The sequence below is a fragment of the Papilio xuthus genome, unplaced genomic scaffold (genome assembly GCF_000836235.2).
Source record: "Papilio xuthus unplaced genomic scaffold, Pxut_1.1 DF828952.1, whole genome shotgun sequence".
Taxonomy (NCBI): Eukaryota; Metazoa; Arthropoda; class Insecta; order Lepidoptera; family Papilionidae; genus Papilio; species Papilio xuthus.
In genome coordinates, this window is record NW_013529697.1 from 6,456,701 (window position 1) to 6,476,824 (window position 20,124).

The 20,124-nt window shown below is 32.7% G+C and overlaps 2 protein-coding genes across 2 annotated transcripts in view; one reads left to right on the forward strand and one right to left on the reverse strand.

The window, feature by feature from the left end:
• Positions 1-750, forward strand: part of LOC106123669 (nose resistant to fluoxetine protein 6-like) — a gene marked incomplete at its 5' end in the record, with an annotated part of 8,918 nt that extends 8,168 nt beyond the window's left edge. The window contains 2 exons of the mRNA XM_013320083.1: positions 11-119; positions 255-750. Coding sequence (XP_013175537.1) covers positions 11-119; positions 255-388 — 243 coding nt within the window. The remainder of the gene's footprint in view (positions 1-10; positions 120-254) is intronic.
• A 10,789-nt stretch (positions 751-11,539) lies between these two features.
• Positions 11,540-17,616, reverse strand: LOC106127863 (nose resistant to fluoxetine protein 6-like). The gene is made up of 13 exons (XM_013326151.1): positions 17,365-17,616; positions 16,478-16,784; positions 15,980-16,168; positions 15,713-15,792; positions 15,323-15,516; positions 14,719-14,833; positions 14,311-14,525; positions 13,732-13,925; positions 13,290-13,425; positions 12,925-13,111; positions 12,427-12,569; positions 11,990-12,104; positions 11,540-11,891 (listed from the first exon to the last, which is right to left on the reverse strand). The coding sequence occupies exons 1-13, from the start codon at positions 17,543-17,545 to the stop codon at positions 11,770-11,772; spliced, it is 2,178 nt and encodes a 725-aa protein (XP_013181605.1). The 5' UTR covers positions 17,546-17,616; the 3' UTR covers positions 11,540-11,769.
• Between the last annotated feature and the right edge of the window lie 2,508 nt (positions 17,617-20,124).

The following is a 20,124-nucleotide window of genomic DNA, read 5'->3' on the forward strand; positions in this document are numbered from 1 at the left end:
AATTTTTCAGATGTTCAACTTTTTCGGATTCTTTTCCCTAACGTTCATATTGGCGTTTTTGGCTACAGTAATGATTGACGCACCATTTGGAATCCTCGTGAAGACTTTATTAGGTCCAGGTAACTAATTAGTTTTAAATTAATTAATTCACATAAACTAAACATTTATGGGCAACGGTCTCCACTATTCGAAGGGTACTTGGTCGCCGTTAATTTTAAAAATTAGAATATCAATTGAAATTATTACTGTTATAGGTGTGAAGCCAGAGAAAACTGTGGATATAAAGGATCAAGACAAAGAAATCATTTCAATGCCAACAGATATTAAAACAATTCCTACGAACCCTACGATTGTAGCTGATGCAGAAAAATCTTTATCACCTAGATAGTTCTATAGTTACAGTATTTTGAAATAGCAATCTTGAAAGAAAGACAACATTTTTTTAGTATTAATACCATTTAATATTCTAAAAATCCTTCAATGTGTCTGTCTGTCGCATTTTTATACAGATTTTCCTACAAACTAACTATCAGCAAATGATAATTTCAATTGAAGCCAAGGCTGGTCGTTGGCGTTGATTTTTTATTAATTTAAAATAATGTACGTTACCGCGAAGAGATTATAAATTATAATTATTTATTTAAATTAGATAAGTAAATCATTGAATCGGCCCAGCTCGTCCGGTGAAATACCACGACTACACAGAAGACAGGCGTGTAGTGGAAGCAATTCCCCGTTTCGTCTGATGAGTGTGGGTCCCGGAAGCCTAATTTAGTCCTATTTCCCTTCCCATCCTTTTTCTTATAAGGAAAGGATGGGAAGTGGAAGTGCACTTTCCGGATAAGAGGATGCATGGGAAGGGAAAATATTTTCTTTCTGTGCATCCTCTCCTCCGTCGAGTAAAGGTAGGCAACGCATATGCAATCGCGTATGTCTATGGGTAACGTTCACTTCGCTATTTCAGCGATTTCAGATGGCCGCTCGCTCGTTTGCCACCTTTTGATATAAAAAAAATCATTATGTTTAAAATATATTGTTAAGAAAGGAAAGATCTTATGTATTTTTAATAGTAATATTTGTTATTTTCTTTTATATTTTTAGTTATATGTTATTTACATTGTGTAATAAATACGAATGCAATTATAATGTAAATAGCGTTTTATTATACCTACAAATTAGACCTTCATCACCTTGGGTGGAGTACTGCAGACTTGGTTTGTGGGAATAAAGTTAACTTACATTATTTATTAATAAATCTCAAGTAGTAGTGGTAGTAAGTGGAGATAAAAACGAATAGAAGCAGTTTACAAAGTAGAAAAAAAAAACAAATAAAAACCTCGCGGCCAGCCTCAACATAGACTGCAACCAAAAATTAACACACCTCTTACTAATAATATAAATGTTTGTACGGAGGGATGGATGTTCTCTAATTTTGGCATAGATGTAGAACATAGTCGTGAAGAACACAGGCAAGTAATTTTGTTTTTTTTATTCCTCGCGGACGGACTCTCAGGCGACAGTTTGCATACATACAATCGATTCTTAGTATTTATACAGATTAAGAGGTGCATTGTTAACAGCTATTATCCGATAGAATTAAGATTATTTAAATACTCTGCGGTATCGACCAGGTGTTAAAAATTTGTACCTAATTGTACCGCTATCAATGAATTATCCTCATATCAAATTTCCAACCAGTTTTATTGTTATCAAAATGATAATAATGTTGAAATATTTGTGGCTGTATTAAATGTACCTTTGCCCTCATTTTTTTTAGTTAAAATATTCCATTAATCTATTATATGTAATGATTAATATAAAAATAAATTCAGGGTTACTAAATGAACGTGAATCAGACTTGATACTTTGATACGTGATATTAAGTTTTTTTTTTATTTTACTTAATAGGACTTTGTACTTTGCACAGATTGTAGATGTTTATTTATAAGAAAAAATCTAATCATTAAGCAATAAGCTGATTAGATTTTTTAAATTGGCAATATTGCTTGTAGAGGGAATTATCAATTGCATTTAAAACTATAATCTACGTTTACTTTTGGGCACATGTCTGCGATCGTTGGTGTCAAGTGAGCTCACTGAAGGTGCAGGAGAATGCATGAATGTTGGTCTCTACTTAAATTTCCTCATGCACACCCGAAACCTAAACTTGTGTTCAGCGCAGCGTCTCGTGCAAGCGAGCGTCCTTAAAGTTTTAATGCCAATGCATCCATTTAAGTTTACCCACAAGTCCATCTTGTAGGTTATTAATGTTATTTTCCTTTAAAAAAAGTTAGTTTATAAATCACGTACATTATTAAGTAGCGATACTTAAGGCTTAAAAAACACCTCTTATGACTTCTAAAGGGACAAAGTTTGTATTTGTATGTCCTTAGGGAACGGAAATTTCAACATAAAGTCTCAAGTAAAATGTAGGCACGAAAATATTTGTCTCCAGAGTTCTGAACGGTGACAAGACACGTTCCTTGTAACTTAATGGTTTGAAATATTTGTTGTTGTTATTTAGTTAGAAAAATGTACATCATCATCATCATAATCAGCCTAGATTTATCCACTGCTGGATGTAGGTCTCCCCCATCGATTGCCACAATGCCCGGTCCTGTGCCGCCCGCATCCTAGTACACTCCTGCAACCTTGACCAGGTCATCGGTCCTTCGTGCGGTAGGCCTACCTACGCAGCGTCGACCCGTCCGCGGCCGCCACTCAAGACTTTTCGGCCCCATCGGCCGTCCGTTCTGCGGGTAATTTATATACGCCGTTGAAATCATGAATTTCAAAATCATTTTTTTAATATACAGCCCACAGATGGCGCTATTTCACGCCATTAGCCTTAACCAGCAGGAGTTTTTTTAGGTTAGGTCATTTTTAACAAAAATGATTGTAATAATTTCAGAGCAGATCCTCGTTATTATATTTTTACACATGTATAACTTTTGTTTTCTGTTTTGATCTAGTAATATGGTAGCATTTCTTTATCGGTCAAAGAGTAACAAGTAACGAATCAATCATCGTTTTTATGTGTGGAATATATTCATTAAAATTCTTTAGAAAATTATGACGCCCACTTATCAGCACAAAGTCTAACACTTGATCTTCGCAAAGGGAAGGAGCTGTTAAATATAATACCAATATAAATATAATAATACTTAGAACTAAAAAAAAAGGTCTCATAAAATCTCTGGATAAGCCATAAATTAACAAAGTAAATATTTACTTTCTTACTTTATTGCAAAAGCTTTCATTTTGTTTTAAAAAAAATCAGAGGCGTTATTAATAACAAAGGTTTGGTCAAACTTTGCTTTTGCCATTTTTCTCGTTTGTATCGGCGGTTCTCGCGTTTCTCCATTTAATGTTTAAACTTTGTGAATAACAGGCTTTCATAAAACATTTACGTAAAATGAAACATGAATTTCTTTTCAGTTATTTTTTGTTAAATTATTATTTAATCATACTTTAGACACAAAATTATCGAATTTAAATAAAAACGGCTAAACACTCACGTATATTCGTCCGGTGGCGACACCGACTAGTTTCGAGCCCATCGGGGGCCCTTCATCAGGGTGAGTGGGACTGGTAGTGTCAGTGAGCGACGGGCCGCGCCCGCGAATTAATAATAGTCCCATTCACCCTGATGAAGGGCCGATGGGCTCGAAACTAGTCGGTGCCGCCACCGGACGATTATACGTGAGTGTTTAGCCGTTTTTATATATTTATATATAATGTCTCACGAAATTTTGAATAACAAAATGTTTGACAATGGATACATTGTTATAACACAATAAAAATGTCTTTTGAATAATTAATTATACCTTATACTAACTAAATACAAACTACAATTTTGGTTAAAACGCATAAATTCTAGAAAAATCTGATAAAATTATTTTCTCATTTAACTTTTTAGTAGATGTTTTCCGCGTTTGTATAATTATAATTCATGTTAAAAAAAACTGCTTTTCAAAGGATTGGCTACACAGACAATACACAGATATTAAACGACTCGATTTATCGGATTCCGCAGGCAAGGGGTTTTATACCTATATTCTTTGTTGGGATAAAACACATTTAAACAAGTACAAAGCCAAAGTATAAAAGGATTACACATTAACTTATCTTGTATAATACATATACATATGTACATTTAATAACGGATATCCAGAGTCGTCAGTGACCTCATTTTATTAAGGGTTCCATTGCTTCTAAAAAAAATAGTAGTGAGTTACAATTATAAACTTCTAAAGTTCATTTCCATCTCCACTATCGTTATCCATATCCTTTGGCAAAAAACTAAAAAAAAAGTTTTTTTTTTTAATTGGAAGTGATCATCGTATGTTTTTGTCCTTGTATCAGCAGTGGAAACTTACATTATTATTCTTCAATTTCGTCTCGCGATTTGATACTTGCATCACCGCACAAAAAAGTATGAAAAATATTTCTTGATGTGATTATAAGAAATCAAATGGTTTTATAGAAAAGAAATCGGACTGTTTACTAAAAGAAGTAATAAACTTTCAGAAGCAAAGAGAAATTTCTAAAGGAACCATTTGGCAAAGTTTATTTTAAAAATACAATAATTGAATTCGAGAGAGTTTTACCTTTACGTAGCGAACCAATTTCTAAAATATATTATGTTCAAGTACTAAAATCATTTTTAAAGATATCGAAAACAATGGATCCTTTAATATTACTATATTGGTTTAAATATCAATTTAATTTGAAATACGAAATAATTTGAATTTATAATATTATATTATAAGATATAAGATAACGCATATGCAATTGCGTATGTCTATGGGCAACGGTCACTTCGCTATTTCAGCGATTTCAGGTGGCCGCTCGCTCGTTTGCTAAAAGATGATATAATATATATATATATATATATATACTAGCTATCGCCCGCGACTGCGCCCGCACAGGATTAAACAATAGTAGCCGATTCTCAGACCTACTGAATATGCTTATAAAATTTAATAAAAATCGGTCGGTTCGGAGGATTATGGTAACTAAAATTATGACACAATAATTTTACTAAAAAATGTTATTGAAATTAGATACTGTGAATATTTATTTTTTTAATTTGTTACTCTTTTACTATTACTATTTTTTCTGACTACTTCTAATACTTTTATCGCGTAGAATTAATAAATTGAATTCAAGTTTATTGATAATATTGATTTTAACGGTAAATATTGCGTTCGAATCCATTACATAGATTTAACAACAAAAATCAGTTTCCCATTTGTAATAGAAGGCAGCATTATATCTGAGAAGAAATTCAAAGATATGTGTGAAGTCAACCAACCCGCACTAGACCAGCGTGGTTGACTATGGCCTAGTCACCCTTGGTTTAGGGTAGGCTCCGAGCCCCTCAGTGGGGACGTATAGTGAGCTGATGATGATGAAGCATTATATATTTTATGTAATCGAACGGCAATAATATTACTAAAGATAATATAACAAAAGATCAAACAACTCGTCAACTCTTTAGGATATTAATAACAGAACTTAATTAAAATCATTTATCGTACCAAAATCTACATCTGTAGAAAATCTACGAGGAAATCTATAAGTTTTTGTTCATTACGCTATTTAGAATATCAGCCTGTAAACAAAGAGGAAACGATTCAAAGGCGGGAGTAAAACTAATTTCGCGCATTAAACAAAGCTTCGAAGTCCTCGCCGGATGTACAAGTTAAGAATTCAAAGCGGATTATCACCTTATTATATATTCACGATTTTAACTACTCCGATTGCTACAATTGGAACGAGAATCTGAGAAACATTTGTAGAGCCAAGTAAATAAAAATTTAACACCAAAGAACACATTTAAAATAACTACCTTAGTACTTTTTACCAATGAAATAATAATATATTAACAGAAAACCTTAATTACGAAATGACACATCACCTTTCGAAAAAAAATTGAAAATCGGTCCACTAGAGGCGGAGGTACCAAATAACAAAAAAAAACATACAGAATTAAGAACCTCCTCCTTTTTGAAGTCGGCTAAAAAAACTATAATAAAAGGACATTATTCAATCTCTTATAACTTAAACCGCAACTTTAAAAGACATTTCAACTAACGACCCGTGAAACAAAGTTGAGCACTTGTTTATCTTTCGAACCATAAAACTTCAGCATAGAATCTTCAAACTTTAATCTAATGATAGAACTAACTGCGATTTTAAACCACATTGGCTCGATATTAACTACCTGCATCTTTAAATGAAGTACGGGGGATTAGAATACTACTCGGCGCAGTTTTTGTAATATCTTACTAAATCTTATTATATCTTTAAATGAGCAATTCTTGTATATATATATAACTGGATATATGGATTGTATATATATAATTGGAATCTCGGAGTTGGCTCCAACGATTTTCATAAAATTTAGTATAAAGGGGTTTTCGGGAGCGATAAATCGATCTAGCTAGGAATCATTTTTAGACAATGTATTATAATTTTATTCGTGTTTTATCGATAATCAACTTAAACATAAACTTAACTTTTTCTATCGGTAAGATCGAAAAATATTATTCATATTTCATCATTTTATTAGTAATTCGTACTTAAATACAATTTCCAAAAAACACAATTTAAAAAAAAATACCGGTCATCCAGGTACTATTATTATAAATGCGAAAGTTTAGATGAATGGATAAATGAATGTTTATTTGAACGTATCTCCAGAACAGCTGAACCGATCTCAATTAAATTCAGCATACATATGTTATTCCAAGCTGTGTTCGCCTGGATTAACACATTGGAGAGCGACTCGAATCGTCAACGACCGAGGTCTTACCGATCGGCTTGATTCCCTGGCCTTGCGGAGGGACGTTAGTTCCCTCTGCATTTTTTACCGCATTTACCATGGGGAGTGTTCCGAAGAACTGTTTGGAACGATTCCTGCCGCCGAGTTCCGTAATCGGACGACACGACAGACCGCCAGGTTCCATCCACACCACCTGGATGGCTGGCGTTCCACAACGGTGCGATTCTCACGCAATTTCTTACCTCGCACAGTCGCGTTGTGGAACGGTCTGACCTCGGCGGTATTTCCAAACCAATACGACTTAGGGACCTTCAAGAAGCGAGCATACCATTTTCTTAAAGGCCGGCAACGCATCTACAGTTCCTCTGGTGTTGCAGATGTCCATGGGTGTCGATGATCACCTCGGTGTTCCCGCCGCTCGTTTCCCCCTTCTCTTATAAAAAAAAACACATAGGCTATATTTATGTTTATTATTAATTCAGGTCGGACGGAGTCGCGGGCGACAGCTAGTATGTATATAAATTAAAAATTGTTATCTTCATGAAAATAATACTTATTGCGAAAATCAAAAGTGCTATTCAAACCAAATATACCGTGAATACAAAATGAATATTGGTACTTTTCTTTTCAAGTTTCATAATGAATTCACGATCATTGAGGTCTCTAATAGTTTTCTATTCGTAGTTGAAAAGGTTTTTTTAATTGTTTGATAGAAACAAATACACAAATCCAATTAATATTGCAATTGTGTAACGAACCGCAACAACTACTTGACAATTGTATGAAGAGTTGAACATATAGTGATCATTATATCAAGCCTATTGGAAAATTCAATTGCGCAACCGCGTCCTCAATACTATAATTTCATTCTATAATAATTATCAAACCTACTTTTCGAATTAAGAATTTATCTCCTGTGTACTTTTATGATTGAAGAAACAACCATAAGGAATAAGACAGTTTCACTTGTCAAAATATATAAAATATATTAATTCAAAATAAATAAATTATTAAACAGAACAGTCCAAAAACTTGCCAATTTAACTACAAAAATACAGTAAGACACTGTTTTATTAAAAACGTGCTTTAACCTTTTGTCCGACGCTTTATATGGACGTCAACGTGGTTATGTTTTTCACCATAAATACGTATTTTCACGCAGCTTCAGGTATTAGCACTTCATTACTTATTGGCCAAGACTTAATTTTGCCAGTCTACCTATAATAATGTTTTCAATAGCAATGATATGTCGAGTCACGGTATAAAAGGGTTGACGTGTGTTTAAGCTAAAATGTATTTCAAAGACTGTCCAAGTTTTTTATGCGAATGTTAGGATGTATGGGTGGATGTTTGTTTGAAGGTATCTCCGGAACGGCTTAACGGATTTCGATGTAATTTGGAACACATGTAGAACACAGCCTGGAATAACGAATAGGCTACTTATTAAGTTTTTTTTAATTCCGCGCGGACGGAATCGCGGGCGACATCTAGTGATATATAATTACGTCTTCAGCCGCATGAGTGTCTGGATTAATTGTGTATTAAATTAGAGGTGATACAGTAGTCACAGATGTCTAGCATAGACATTCTAATTAACAAGCTGTCACGGTCATAGTCAATTTAATTAAATACGACGTCCATCAATAAGATAGATTTAATTATTTCGAAGATCATCTATATTGAAGACAATTTTAAACAAAAACTAGTTCTCAACTGCGACTTCGTCCGATCGGAATTAAAAAAAACGTAAATAGTCAACAAAGTTCAAATTGACTCTACGTTTTATTTAGAAAATGTTTATATGGGAAAAAGAAAAGGGCTGTTATTAAGGTTTTCCCGGCAATTATTCTAATTTTTCTCACCTTTTGAACCTTCATTAGACCGGAATGGAACAGAAATGTACTTACAGATATTTAAAAATACTTTTATGTGAAGATTCTGTCTATACCTAACAATTAATACCATATTTTTAAGGTATCTCTTTGAAAAGTCATGTATTTAAAAATTCCGGTGAATTATCTTATGGAATACTTATATATTTCAAGAGCGAAGCGTATAATAGAGGGTTTGTCGTCCTTAAAAATTAGTCTTAATGTTATAAATGGAGGACATTAAGAAAGTTTTAAGGACGACAAAAGACCTTTTAAACAATGACAACGACAAATTGGGGGAACGATGATAATTTTTCCGCAATTAACATAATCTATGTCATAATGAAATGATCGTGTTAGAACAGTTACTTAATATATGTTTTTTGGGAGCTCAATTGTTCTAACACTCTCAAATATTTAATACTTGCACAATTCACAATATTGGAATGAATTATTAAATTACATCTTAAATCTAAGTGATTTTGCTTTGCTATTATCGTTTAATATAATATTATTCTTATTATTTATTACTAGCTGTCGCCCGCGATTCGCCCGCGCGCGGATTAAAAAAAAACTTTGTGACGATTCGCTCCTATTGATCGCAGCATAATGTTATATAGCCTAAAGCCTTCCTCTATAAATTGACTATCCAACAAAAAATGAATTTTTCGAATCGGACCAGTAGTCCCGAAGTGAGATTAGCGCGTTTAAACAAACAAACAAACAAACTCTTCCGCTTTATAATATTAGTATAGATTTAGTTATAATAGCTTAATCTATTTAACTGGCCTTTATATTCTGACAAAGGGTATTTTTATTCGTATGAAAATTAATATTTAAATTTCAATTACTGAAATGACAAAGAGACGTGTGACTAACAGAACGTAAGCCTAGAGGCCACGTCTCTCGTGAACTAGTTGATTAAACTGTCCGCAGTCTAGTGGACTCAATCAATCTGGTTACCTGGATAAATGCAACAAATCCCTAAAGCAAAATTGACACAAAATTAATTTAAAAATGTTTACGCTTAAAAAATGTAATTGACTAGACTTTGGATAATTTTAAATGAGCTATGCATTTACCTATGTCGTTAGAATAGTAAATATTTTATTATACTTAATACATTCAAATATCATGCTCTTCACTAAAATAAAGTTGTAACTAAAAGAAACAAAAGAATACGATAAATGAAACATTTATTTTATAACAGTTTAAAAATGACAAAGATACAAAATAGTGCTTCAAGTCATTCATTATTCCTCTACAAGATGAATGTAAAAATCTTTACATTTTGTAATAAATCTCACTCAAGAGCAATTTAAAAAGAGTAAAAAAGAGAAAGACTAATTAGTGTCAGAAGCTGCGCAAAACGCTCAGTGAATCGAACTGCAGCTTAAAGTATGCATTTATAAAATTGACAAACCTCCTTCTTAAATATAAGCACTGAGTATTGACAAAGAACTTCACGATGGAAATTTAAATCCCATTCTCATTTATTGGTGATGGTTTTTTTACGAACGCATCAAATCATTTTCTACTTATCCTTTCCATTAACGGTAACCAATTTCTTCCTTTTCTTATTACGTCTTTGGGTAGTTGGTACCTAACATTAGATGACCTCATTGCTCGTTCTCCATCTCCTGACGTATAAAGTCTTTTTATATTTGGATTCCACTTGTCCACAAGTTAAAGATCAGTACAAACTATTATAAATCGAATTCTTAAAACTAAATCAATGCAACAATCAACGTACTCTTAAATTAAATTAGTACTAGTAAGAATAGCATTTATTATTCTCATTCCTGCAAACTTAATACAGGGTAATGAAATGTTAGATTCATTGTTTCAAACTTATATTTGCAGTAAGCTTTGCTCACGAGTTTGTATTTGTCGACTTCAAAATTCAAACTGTTCTCCAGTTATAATACAACTGCTGCTCCAAAATGTTTGTTACATAATCTGTGTTTTAATTGCTTTACCATATCATTTGTATACTTTTATAGTTTCTCTCTCTCTCTCTCTTTCTCTGTGCGCATCTTCCTCGATCAGCGTTATGACCTCTCTTCTTGACTATCTCTCTATATTAAATTATTCAAACTTTCGTGAGACATTATACTAAACTGATATAAAAACGACTAAACACTCACGTATATTCTTCCGGTGGCGGCACCGACTAGTTTCGAGCCCATCGGGGGCCCTTCATCAGGATGAGTGGTACTGGTATTATTTCGCGGACGCGGCCCGTCGCTCACCATTGAGTGACGGGCCGCCACCGGAGGAATATACGTGAGTGTTTAGCCGTTTTTATATGAGTTTATGTCTCGTTATATGTCTACGTTTTCATAGTTTGCATATGTTGTAATTCTCTTCCGAATTGGAGTAGCTTATTTGAATAAATATAAATTCAAGACAAATTTCTTGATCCCACATTTCAAAGTTCAATTACGCCTGGAAATATCTGGATCTTGTTTCAAGATATACTTCGAATAGAGACATTATATTAAGGTCATCCTTCTTTTCACCAAAACACAACGGATAAATATCAACTTTGATTAATTATTAAGATATTCAAGATAAAGAAAAACAAATAAACTCGTATCGAATTATCATGGATTAATCAATACGTATTTAATCAGATAAAAATATTAATACCAAACATGTAATTAGGTTTAAAAAGGTGAAATTTTGTTCAGATTTATCGTACATAACGATAAAGAGAAAATATTCTTATAATCCTATTGACATGTGACCCCCGCTTTTACATCAGCTGACAACATAGTACGTTAACGGCTGTACTTCGGCTTATAACACACTACATCATTCGCTGAAGTATACTTTATGATAATTGCACTGTACGTGTTATTTATTTATTTATTTATTTATTTATTAACTCTTAATGCTATAATAATACATAAAAAAAGACAATTAACTAATTTACAAAGCAAGGGCGGCCTTATCGCTACAAGCGATCTCTTCCAGGCAATATGTTAATATAGAATAAATCTTGCCTTCTTATTTCAAATGCTATAGATTGTTTATCCACGCCTGGAGCTATCTGTGAGCTATTAATATTATCAAGCTACAATTCTACGTGTTTCATGTATAGTCTTAATCAAACTTCTGTAAGCCATTATTGTTAGAGACACGACGATTCGTATGGCTATTTAATACGGGAGCACTTTTAAATAAATCCCTGTCATCTACTGGTTTTGTTGATTCTTTGCCCTGACCTGTAAAATAGTGACGAATAAAATAACAGTTAAGTAATAATGATAATCAAAATGATTGTTCAAGTTTTGTTACGATTGTGTTTTCTTTTCATTCGTACCTTTAACTTTATCCAATAAAAGTTTGAACAATATAGAAAACGGTATATCAATAAATACCGTGACAAAAATAGCCACTATAAATGTTAATACAAAAAATCCATAGAAGAGGAATATCTGAAAGCAATAAGAGGATTATAACAAAATTTTCATTACCAAACTCATACCCATGTTATAGTTTTACACAAATATCTTGACGGCTCGAAACATCGCACGAGTCGCCGCGCAAAACCTATTTTAGGCGTAAAGGGTTTGCGGGCTCAAACTCAATCGCCAAGATATTTGAAAAATACTATACCTTATTAAAGACGATATTTAAAAAATTGCTTAATTTAAGAAACCAAGAATATTATCTTAATGACTTTAGGGTACCTTCAGTCATCAAATCTGTCTACTTAATGAACTTCTTAACTAAATAGGCATAGATAAAATTACTTACAATGTAAGAAACGGTAAAGTATATCGGCGCTGTATTACTGGAGTTGAAGATGACCATCAGTGAGAAATGCAATATGTACATAGCATATGACAGTCGAGCTGGCAACTTCCACAGATTTAGAGATAGTAACCAGTTAATGGGACCTGTTGAATGTACAATGTTTCACAAACATTTATGTAAATCGTTATTTGGTTATCTAAACTGTGAACCTAAAATGTTTTGTCCCACCACAATAATTTAAGGAAAAAACTTGATGGAATGTCTATAGTTTTAAGTTGATTACATTTATTTAATTTATGGTACGATAATGAGGATAATGAACTTTAGAGTTATCTCCGATATAAACGTTTAGCCATGTTACACAAATTGTCTGAGTCGTTTCGAATTGAGATATCGTAGGAGACAAATCGTTTTAGAAGACAAAGGTAATAAATGATTTATTTATTAAGCATATAAATTTAAATAATATATTTATAGTTCAGTATAATTTTCACTTACCACCATATCCATTAACACAAGCGAATATAAGCCAGCCTAAGCCTAAAGCCCACGCTGGTCTCATGAAAGAGTTGATCAAACTGTCCACAGTCTGGTTATCCCAGCCCGGCTGCATTGTCGGGTATGTGCAGTAACAAACTGTTAAGAGGAGCGATAAAGATAACGCCCATAATATGAGATTCAAAATCTAAAACAAAATTCCATCACTTATAGTTCAATGAATGATAAAAAACGGGATCGAATTTTCTTTATCTGTTTTACTCGACTCATTCGGTCTATATTCAAAAGATTTAAGTCATGGAGATTTCTGGATTATTGCAGCGTAAAAATGTTAGTAATGTAAGTGCTTGATTTCCAAAACTTACTGTAGAAATATAAACTGGTTTTCCTCGATACGTATGCAGTAAGTAACCAAACACCATGCCAACAAGAAATGGTGGCGCTCTGGTCAGCGTGTTCATGTAATAATATACCATGTAGTACATCATCTCATCACCTCTCCTACGGACATAAACATAAGGTTATAAAATTTATCTGAATTTTGAATCTTTGGCTGTATGGATGAATGTTTTATAGAAGTTATTTCCAGAACAGAAGCTGCATGGATCTCGCTAAAATTTGGCATAGATGTAGAACATAGTCTTGAAGAACACATTGGCTCTTATTAATCCTGTTATTTTCTCATGCATTTCCTTTTTATCGTCATTTCTTCCTTATAATTTTTGTGTGTTGTTTTGACACAGTAGTTTAAATATTTATATTTTTTGTTATAACAAAAGAAATTCAATGTCAATTATAATAACTAACTCAGCTGTTATCATTCCTGTTGGGAATTCTTTGATAAAGTTGTAAACAGTGGCAGCTGAGAGCGACAGCACAACGCCAGCTGACAACGCTGACCAAGCAATCTTCTTGTTACCACTCAGCACCCACACTAGTACGAATGGTGACAGCAAGTGTAGTTGAACGTCAATAGCGAGGTACCAAGTCGCACCAATACACTGCAAGACAATTTTATTGGGTCGTTATTTCATTCACAGTCTTTTTATTAAAAAATAAAAAAATCCTTAATCTGATGGCGAAGTTCTATTACTCAAAGAATCAGTTGGCACAGTAAAAAGGAATTTCCTATGAATGCGGATAGTGTTTTTGTATCGAACGCCTAGACCAGTGCTTGAGAAGTTGCTCAAAGCTCCCTAGAAAAAATCGATGAATCAATACGCGGACAATGCTTCTCAATTCTATAATATTGGCATTTATCTCACCAAGTATGTCAGATTATTACACTTCTACTGTAGTCAATAAATTACATCCATAGTCAAGATCGCTGGATTTTATCATATAATCAGTTATAAACTTCAACTACAGACATAAATAAATACTTACAACATTCTCAGAATTAAGGTAATTCTGCAGGTGCAACAAAGTCGACCACCAGAATGTCCTACATCTGTGCGTTTGCGAGACAATAGTATCCCAAACAGGGCCATCCGAGATACGGTTGAAAACTGAGGCTTCTAGCAAAGCAGTCGTAGCCAATATAGGAAACATACGTAGAAGACGATTTAAATAAAAGACGTGTATATTTTTCAGAAGACCAACTGCAAATTTAAAGATGTGATGTTATTAAAAATTATATCAATAAATGGAAGAAAATGTAAAAAAGCAAACCTAAATTTAATGACCCCAAGAATATTGGCTTATGGTATACTTAATGATAAAATCTTGTGCATTCTGATTAATAATAGAATTTAAATATTTAATGCATCATAACAAAACCTAAAAATTAGTTACCTGAAGTTAATTTCCCGGCAGTCGTATATACCACTAGTAAGCCGCTCAACATAAAAAAGGTGTCCACTGTGATGTGGGCGGACGTAATCCACAAACCCTCGTAGGACAGTATCCACTGCAAAAAACAGTAAAACATGGCTGCAAATTCCTTTAATTGTTTTTCCACAAAGTTCAAAAATTAAAGACTATATGCAAAGGTCAAAGATATTCAAAAGAACGCAAGAAGTTAAAAGCCACTGACCAATTTTCCATTCTTGGAACTTAACGAGTAACCAGAAGGTTCTCGCAGAAACAATTTATATCTTATAAATAAAATTTTTGGTGTCACGCTGATAGTTACCATAGTCCTCCCAAACAGCTTGACCTATATTTATGAAATTTTATATGCAAATTCAGTGGGTTCGAGAATCGACTACTATCTACTTATCTATTAATGACACGTGGACGGAGTCGCGGCGACAGCTAGTATAATATAAACTTTGAAACAATTCACACGAAATGAATATCTTAACATGTGAGGATCTTCTTCTAATGCCTCTCCATTAGTGGAGGCCGTCAACTCATGTGAGGATATAAAAATAAAAAAAAAATACAATTTTCTCACCTGAAATGACTCAATAGCATTATAAGTAAATGGCTGTGATGAAAAACTGTGTCCCAAAAGTACCCATATCATAGCCAAAGCTCTCACACCGTCTATACATTCCAACGCTCCAGGTGAAGATTTAAAAGTTAAAAGTCTCTTTGTGTTACTGTATATAGAGAACATACATAATATTTGATTTGCAGATTTGGGATCTGTAATACAGATATGGGAATATGTCATAGTAATCAATCAGTTAAGTGCACGTGATATTAAATTTATCTTTGTTAGAAGCAAAGTCTTCAAAATAACTCAAAAATTACCCGAATGCTATTTTAAATTTAACATAAGGGTACATTTCAAATGAATGGAATCAATCGTATGCATATAATTTTATACACAAATACATACCTCTTTTTCGACCGAAGATATGGTTTAATTCATAGTAGGTACTCAGAAAGGTTAGGAAACCGATCAGGGAAAATATCCCACTGAAAAAAAAAATAATGAATGTACTTTAAACACTTTACTTTTTAAAAACTTTTATAACCAAATATGACAGTTTATATATAAAACTACTGTCATTTTGATGTCTGAATTTTATTTTACTAACGTTAAAAAATTGCAAAAGTCCCACTAATAAAATACATTAATTAACATAAAAGTTATTTTACTTACAAAGCTGTGAAATCCGCTGGTACCCAAGGCTTATCATCTGGCAATCGACAGAAATCATCCTCATATTGAAAACCTAAGGAAGTTATATTAAACAAAAGGCCAGATATAGCTTCTTCCGTTGTGCAAGGCTTTGGTATACACACAGCCAATCTTAGAACTGAAAACTCAAGAGGATTACCTGGTCCCGATCTGGAAAATGATGTTTAGATAAACGTTAAATTTCATTTTAAATGTATAACAATAAATTTTTACTTTATTACTATTATATTATTTATATAATAAATATTTGAAGCAAATAGCCTGTAGCCGATATGTCCCAAATAAATGCAATCAAGCGCCTAGACTTTTGATTACAGCAAAGTTTTTCCTTTAACTTGCTATTATTATATTCTTTATTATTACGTTAATAATTTGTCCAGAGACGCCTCTTTTAGACTTCATTTATGACGTAAGATGTCTAAGTATATAAATATGATTTAAAAATACATGTATAGTCACCTGATTTCATTGAGATCTGCGCCGAATAAAGCTTTTAAACCTGCTCTTTTTAATTTGTAATTATTTATCTTCGTTATTGTATCTTCATCCAAATGTAAAGAGAATGGATCGAAATTGGAAGATTGTATTGATGAAATTGGGTGTAGCGATAATTCTTGATTCAAAGGAACCCTGATCATGCAATACTTTCCCTCGATATTAGTATTATGAAGTGTTGTATTGATTTCTAAACATTGATGGTAATTGCCTAAGTCAACTGTATTGCCAGCCAGCAAGCCTCTTGGTAGCCTTATACCGGCGTCAAGAACTGAAAAAAAAAAAACTTAATAAAAACACCGTCTTAAGAGAGTTATGACGATTATTTTATGTATATAATTTGTGCAATAGTTGTTTGGGCAAGTTGCTAGTATTTATCAGAAGCTTTTTAACTACCTCGGGTTTCTGAGATAAACCCCGTTTTAAAACCGATATTTAAATCATATTGTTATCTCTGTATAATATTATTAAACATAATGATGATGACAGGGATGACAATAGGAAATTTGGTCTCAGAAACCAACGGTTAAAAGCATAAACTAATAGTATCATAACCTAAATGTATCATAAAAAAGCTAATGATAAGTACTTCCTTCGTGTACAGTTACAAAACCCATGGTTAAATAAAATTACACTATAACTTATTACAAATAAAAAAGATCAAAAGAAAAAATCTTTATTTAATTTATCCCCAACTCCGTTTACCAAAGGTTGGCAACGCATCTGCTACATATCTGGTTATGGGTCACTTTGCCTGCTTATTCGTTTGCCGCTTCTTTGATAATGATAATTAAATGAGACTGATAATTATTTTGAATTGTGCAAAATAAATGTCTTATAAGTTAACTTACATAAACTTAGAAGAAATGTGTTATCCTGCAAGATACCAATTTGTTTCTGACATTCCTCTGAATCTAACACGTCTTCGTATAAACTTTGATTGAGCGCTTGATTCCGCACCTCCCAATCTAAATGAAGGTAACCATTGACTTGTATAAGAACCAAGAGTAAAAGAACGACAGAAAGATTCATTGTTTTTTTTATATAAAATATGCAAAAGGAAATGTCACATCTTCGGAAGCGAACAAGAATGTAGAACTGTGCTGTAATAATTAGAAATGGAAATATTTTAAATAATCTTATCTATTGTATTTAAATATTCCAGTCTAGATTTTTAATTTGATCGCATATTACAAAGGGTTCCGTAGAATTTGCTTTTAGTTGGTTGGTTATAAAAAAGTAAATATTTTAAAATTTTATACAAAAATTTCATGTCACGATGTATGTTGGCGATAAACTCCGAAACTACTGAACCAATTCTTATCAAGTTTTGTATGCAGCTATAATTTGGTCTAACTTGGGAGATAGGGTGGTTTTTATCTCATTTATTATTTTAATTCCTCGACACCTAGTTGTCCTGTTTTTATAAACACTTTTTATATTCACGAAAAAGTACAGGCACGATAAGATCGTCTTCTGTTAAATTAGTTGTTTCAAGCCCTTACAATATTCTGAATTGTGCGAGTTTGAGGTAAGTGAAAAGTAAAACTGTTTGCATAAATTCAAACGAAATTCCAATTGTGAAAAGGAAAACGCTTATCACAGGATATGTCAATAACTTTCGGATTATATTGATTTAAGATTTATAAAACGATATCTAAATTATTTTTAGTTTTATTGTGCTGGCGTCCGTGCGAGATAAAAAAAAATTAGCCTATGTGTTCTTCCATGTTAAATGTCAAATTTCATCTAGATCCATGCGTTTATGTTGAGGATCATTGATACGGTTCTGGAGGCAATTCTAATCCTGTGAAGATGGAGTCAAAAAGAGATACGCGCGGAAAAATTCTTCTGTCGACTATCGTCTGATTTATTTAATAAACGCATCTTCAAATGGATATATATTTAGATATGTTTATGAGAAGTCATTTACCATGACGTGAACTAAAAACTTGCAGGTTTGTTGCCTTATTTAAATAAAAAAAACATCACACAATCAAACCACGTGACTGCAATGTTTTGTTGCAAATATAGATGTTATCTGAATAAGGTATGGTTAGGAATTTTTTGATATTGTTTGTTAAATTAAGAAATTGTTTATCAACACAATTTTATCACAATTAGATTTTATCTGGCAACGTTACGTAGTTACAATACGTATTTGAAATTTATCAAATTCATATACATACTTTTAGATAAGATATAAATGCGGATGTAAAAATTATAGATGTATCAATGGATTATGGACCCAGCGCAGAGTTTGTAAGATAAATTTTAATTTCAAAGATGTACATCGCACTTATCGCCCTGGTTCAGTTAAAACTAAATTTTTAAAAAGATCAGCATATGTTATATCTTTGGAATCTCGGAATCGGCTCCAACGATTTTCATAAAATTTAGTATATAGGTTGTTTCGGGGGCGATAAATCGATCTAGCTAGGAATCATTTTTAGAAAATGTCATTTTATTCGTGTTTTACCGATAAGCAACCTAAACATATTCATATTTCATCATTTTATTAGTAATTCGTACTTAAATATAATTTCCAAAAAACACGATTAAAAAAAATACCGAGCAAAGCTCGGTCATCCAGGTACTCAGTAACTATATGATATAAGTGACGAACTGTGTTCTATAATAATCCAGCAATAAAAAGTAGATCGGGTATTGAATAGTATTTATCAATCTACACTTCATCGATCCAGACTATTAACAATATGATTCCCAGATCTGTCTTCGTCAGTTTGGTAATCCATGTCGAATTTATCTATAAAGTTGGTCAGGACACATATCTTCCCAGTGAGATACGATCTGGTATCAATATTGTGCTCCAGAAATGTCAGTCATCGGGCAGCGAGGCGCGTGGAGTGTTACCTAGATAATCGTTAAAATGTGAAGGCCATTTTAATTTTTGCTTTTAAAAGGTATCGCTATGTTTTCAGTCAAGCTTAATTTTTACTTTTGCGATTCTTGTTGTCAAGGATGTTTACATGATAAGAAATATTCTACCTAAATTGTAGTAAAGATCTTATCCCTTTTAATTAAATACTATTTTGCATTAACAACTTCATTGATCTTTAAAACTCGTTGTAAAGCAAGTTTGTTAAAATCTGTACCTCCTAACAATAAATATACATTGAAGGATTTAGTTATTCGTAAATCGAAATCGTTGCTTTTAAAAATTATACGGCTTTGTAATAATAGATAATGGCGACAAAAAACATAAATTCTGCCGAGATTTCTGGCAATTTAAAAGCATTAAAATTTATATTGTCTTTGACGGCTCGTAAAACTGGATCTTAGTATAATAAATGGTTGGACATCGGAGTCTTGGGGAGGCCTAATAGCGCTTCTGATATTAATAGTCTGGTATTAAACATATTTAAAAAAGTCATTAAGGCCTTGAAAAATTGAATATTTAAGGCTGCTAATAAACACCCTACGAATTAAAAGTAATACTTCATAAAGATCAAATAAGCGTTCAAATGTAAGAAATCCACTTTGTTGTGTTAGGAAGAAAATCCGACACTGTGCCGGTGTACTGGCTTTTGCCAGCACTTGTCCTTATCCTTACTAAAATGTTGACGTTTACGACCCCTCACTAACCATTC

Excerpts from the sequence above, each read along its gene's own strand:
- LOC106127863 (XM_013326151.1), bottom strand. The coding sequence starts at position 17,545 with ATGAATCTTTCTGTCGTTCTTTTACTCTTGGTTCTTATACAAGTCAAT. Across the intron at positions 16,169-16,477 it reads GCAGATCTCAATGAAATCAG|ATCGGGACCAGGTAATCCTC; the intron begins GTGACTATACAT and ends ATCATTTTCCAG. Across the intron at positions 11,892-11,989 it reads TTTATTGGATAAAGTTAAAG|GTCAGGGCAAAGAATCAACA; the intron begins GTACGAATGAAA and ends ACTATTTTACAG.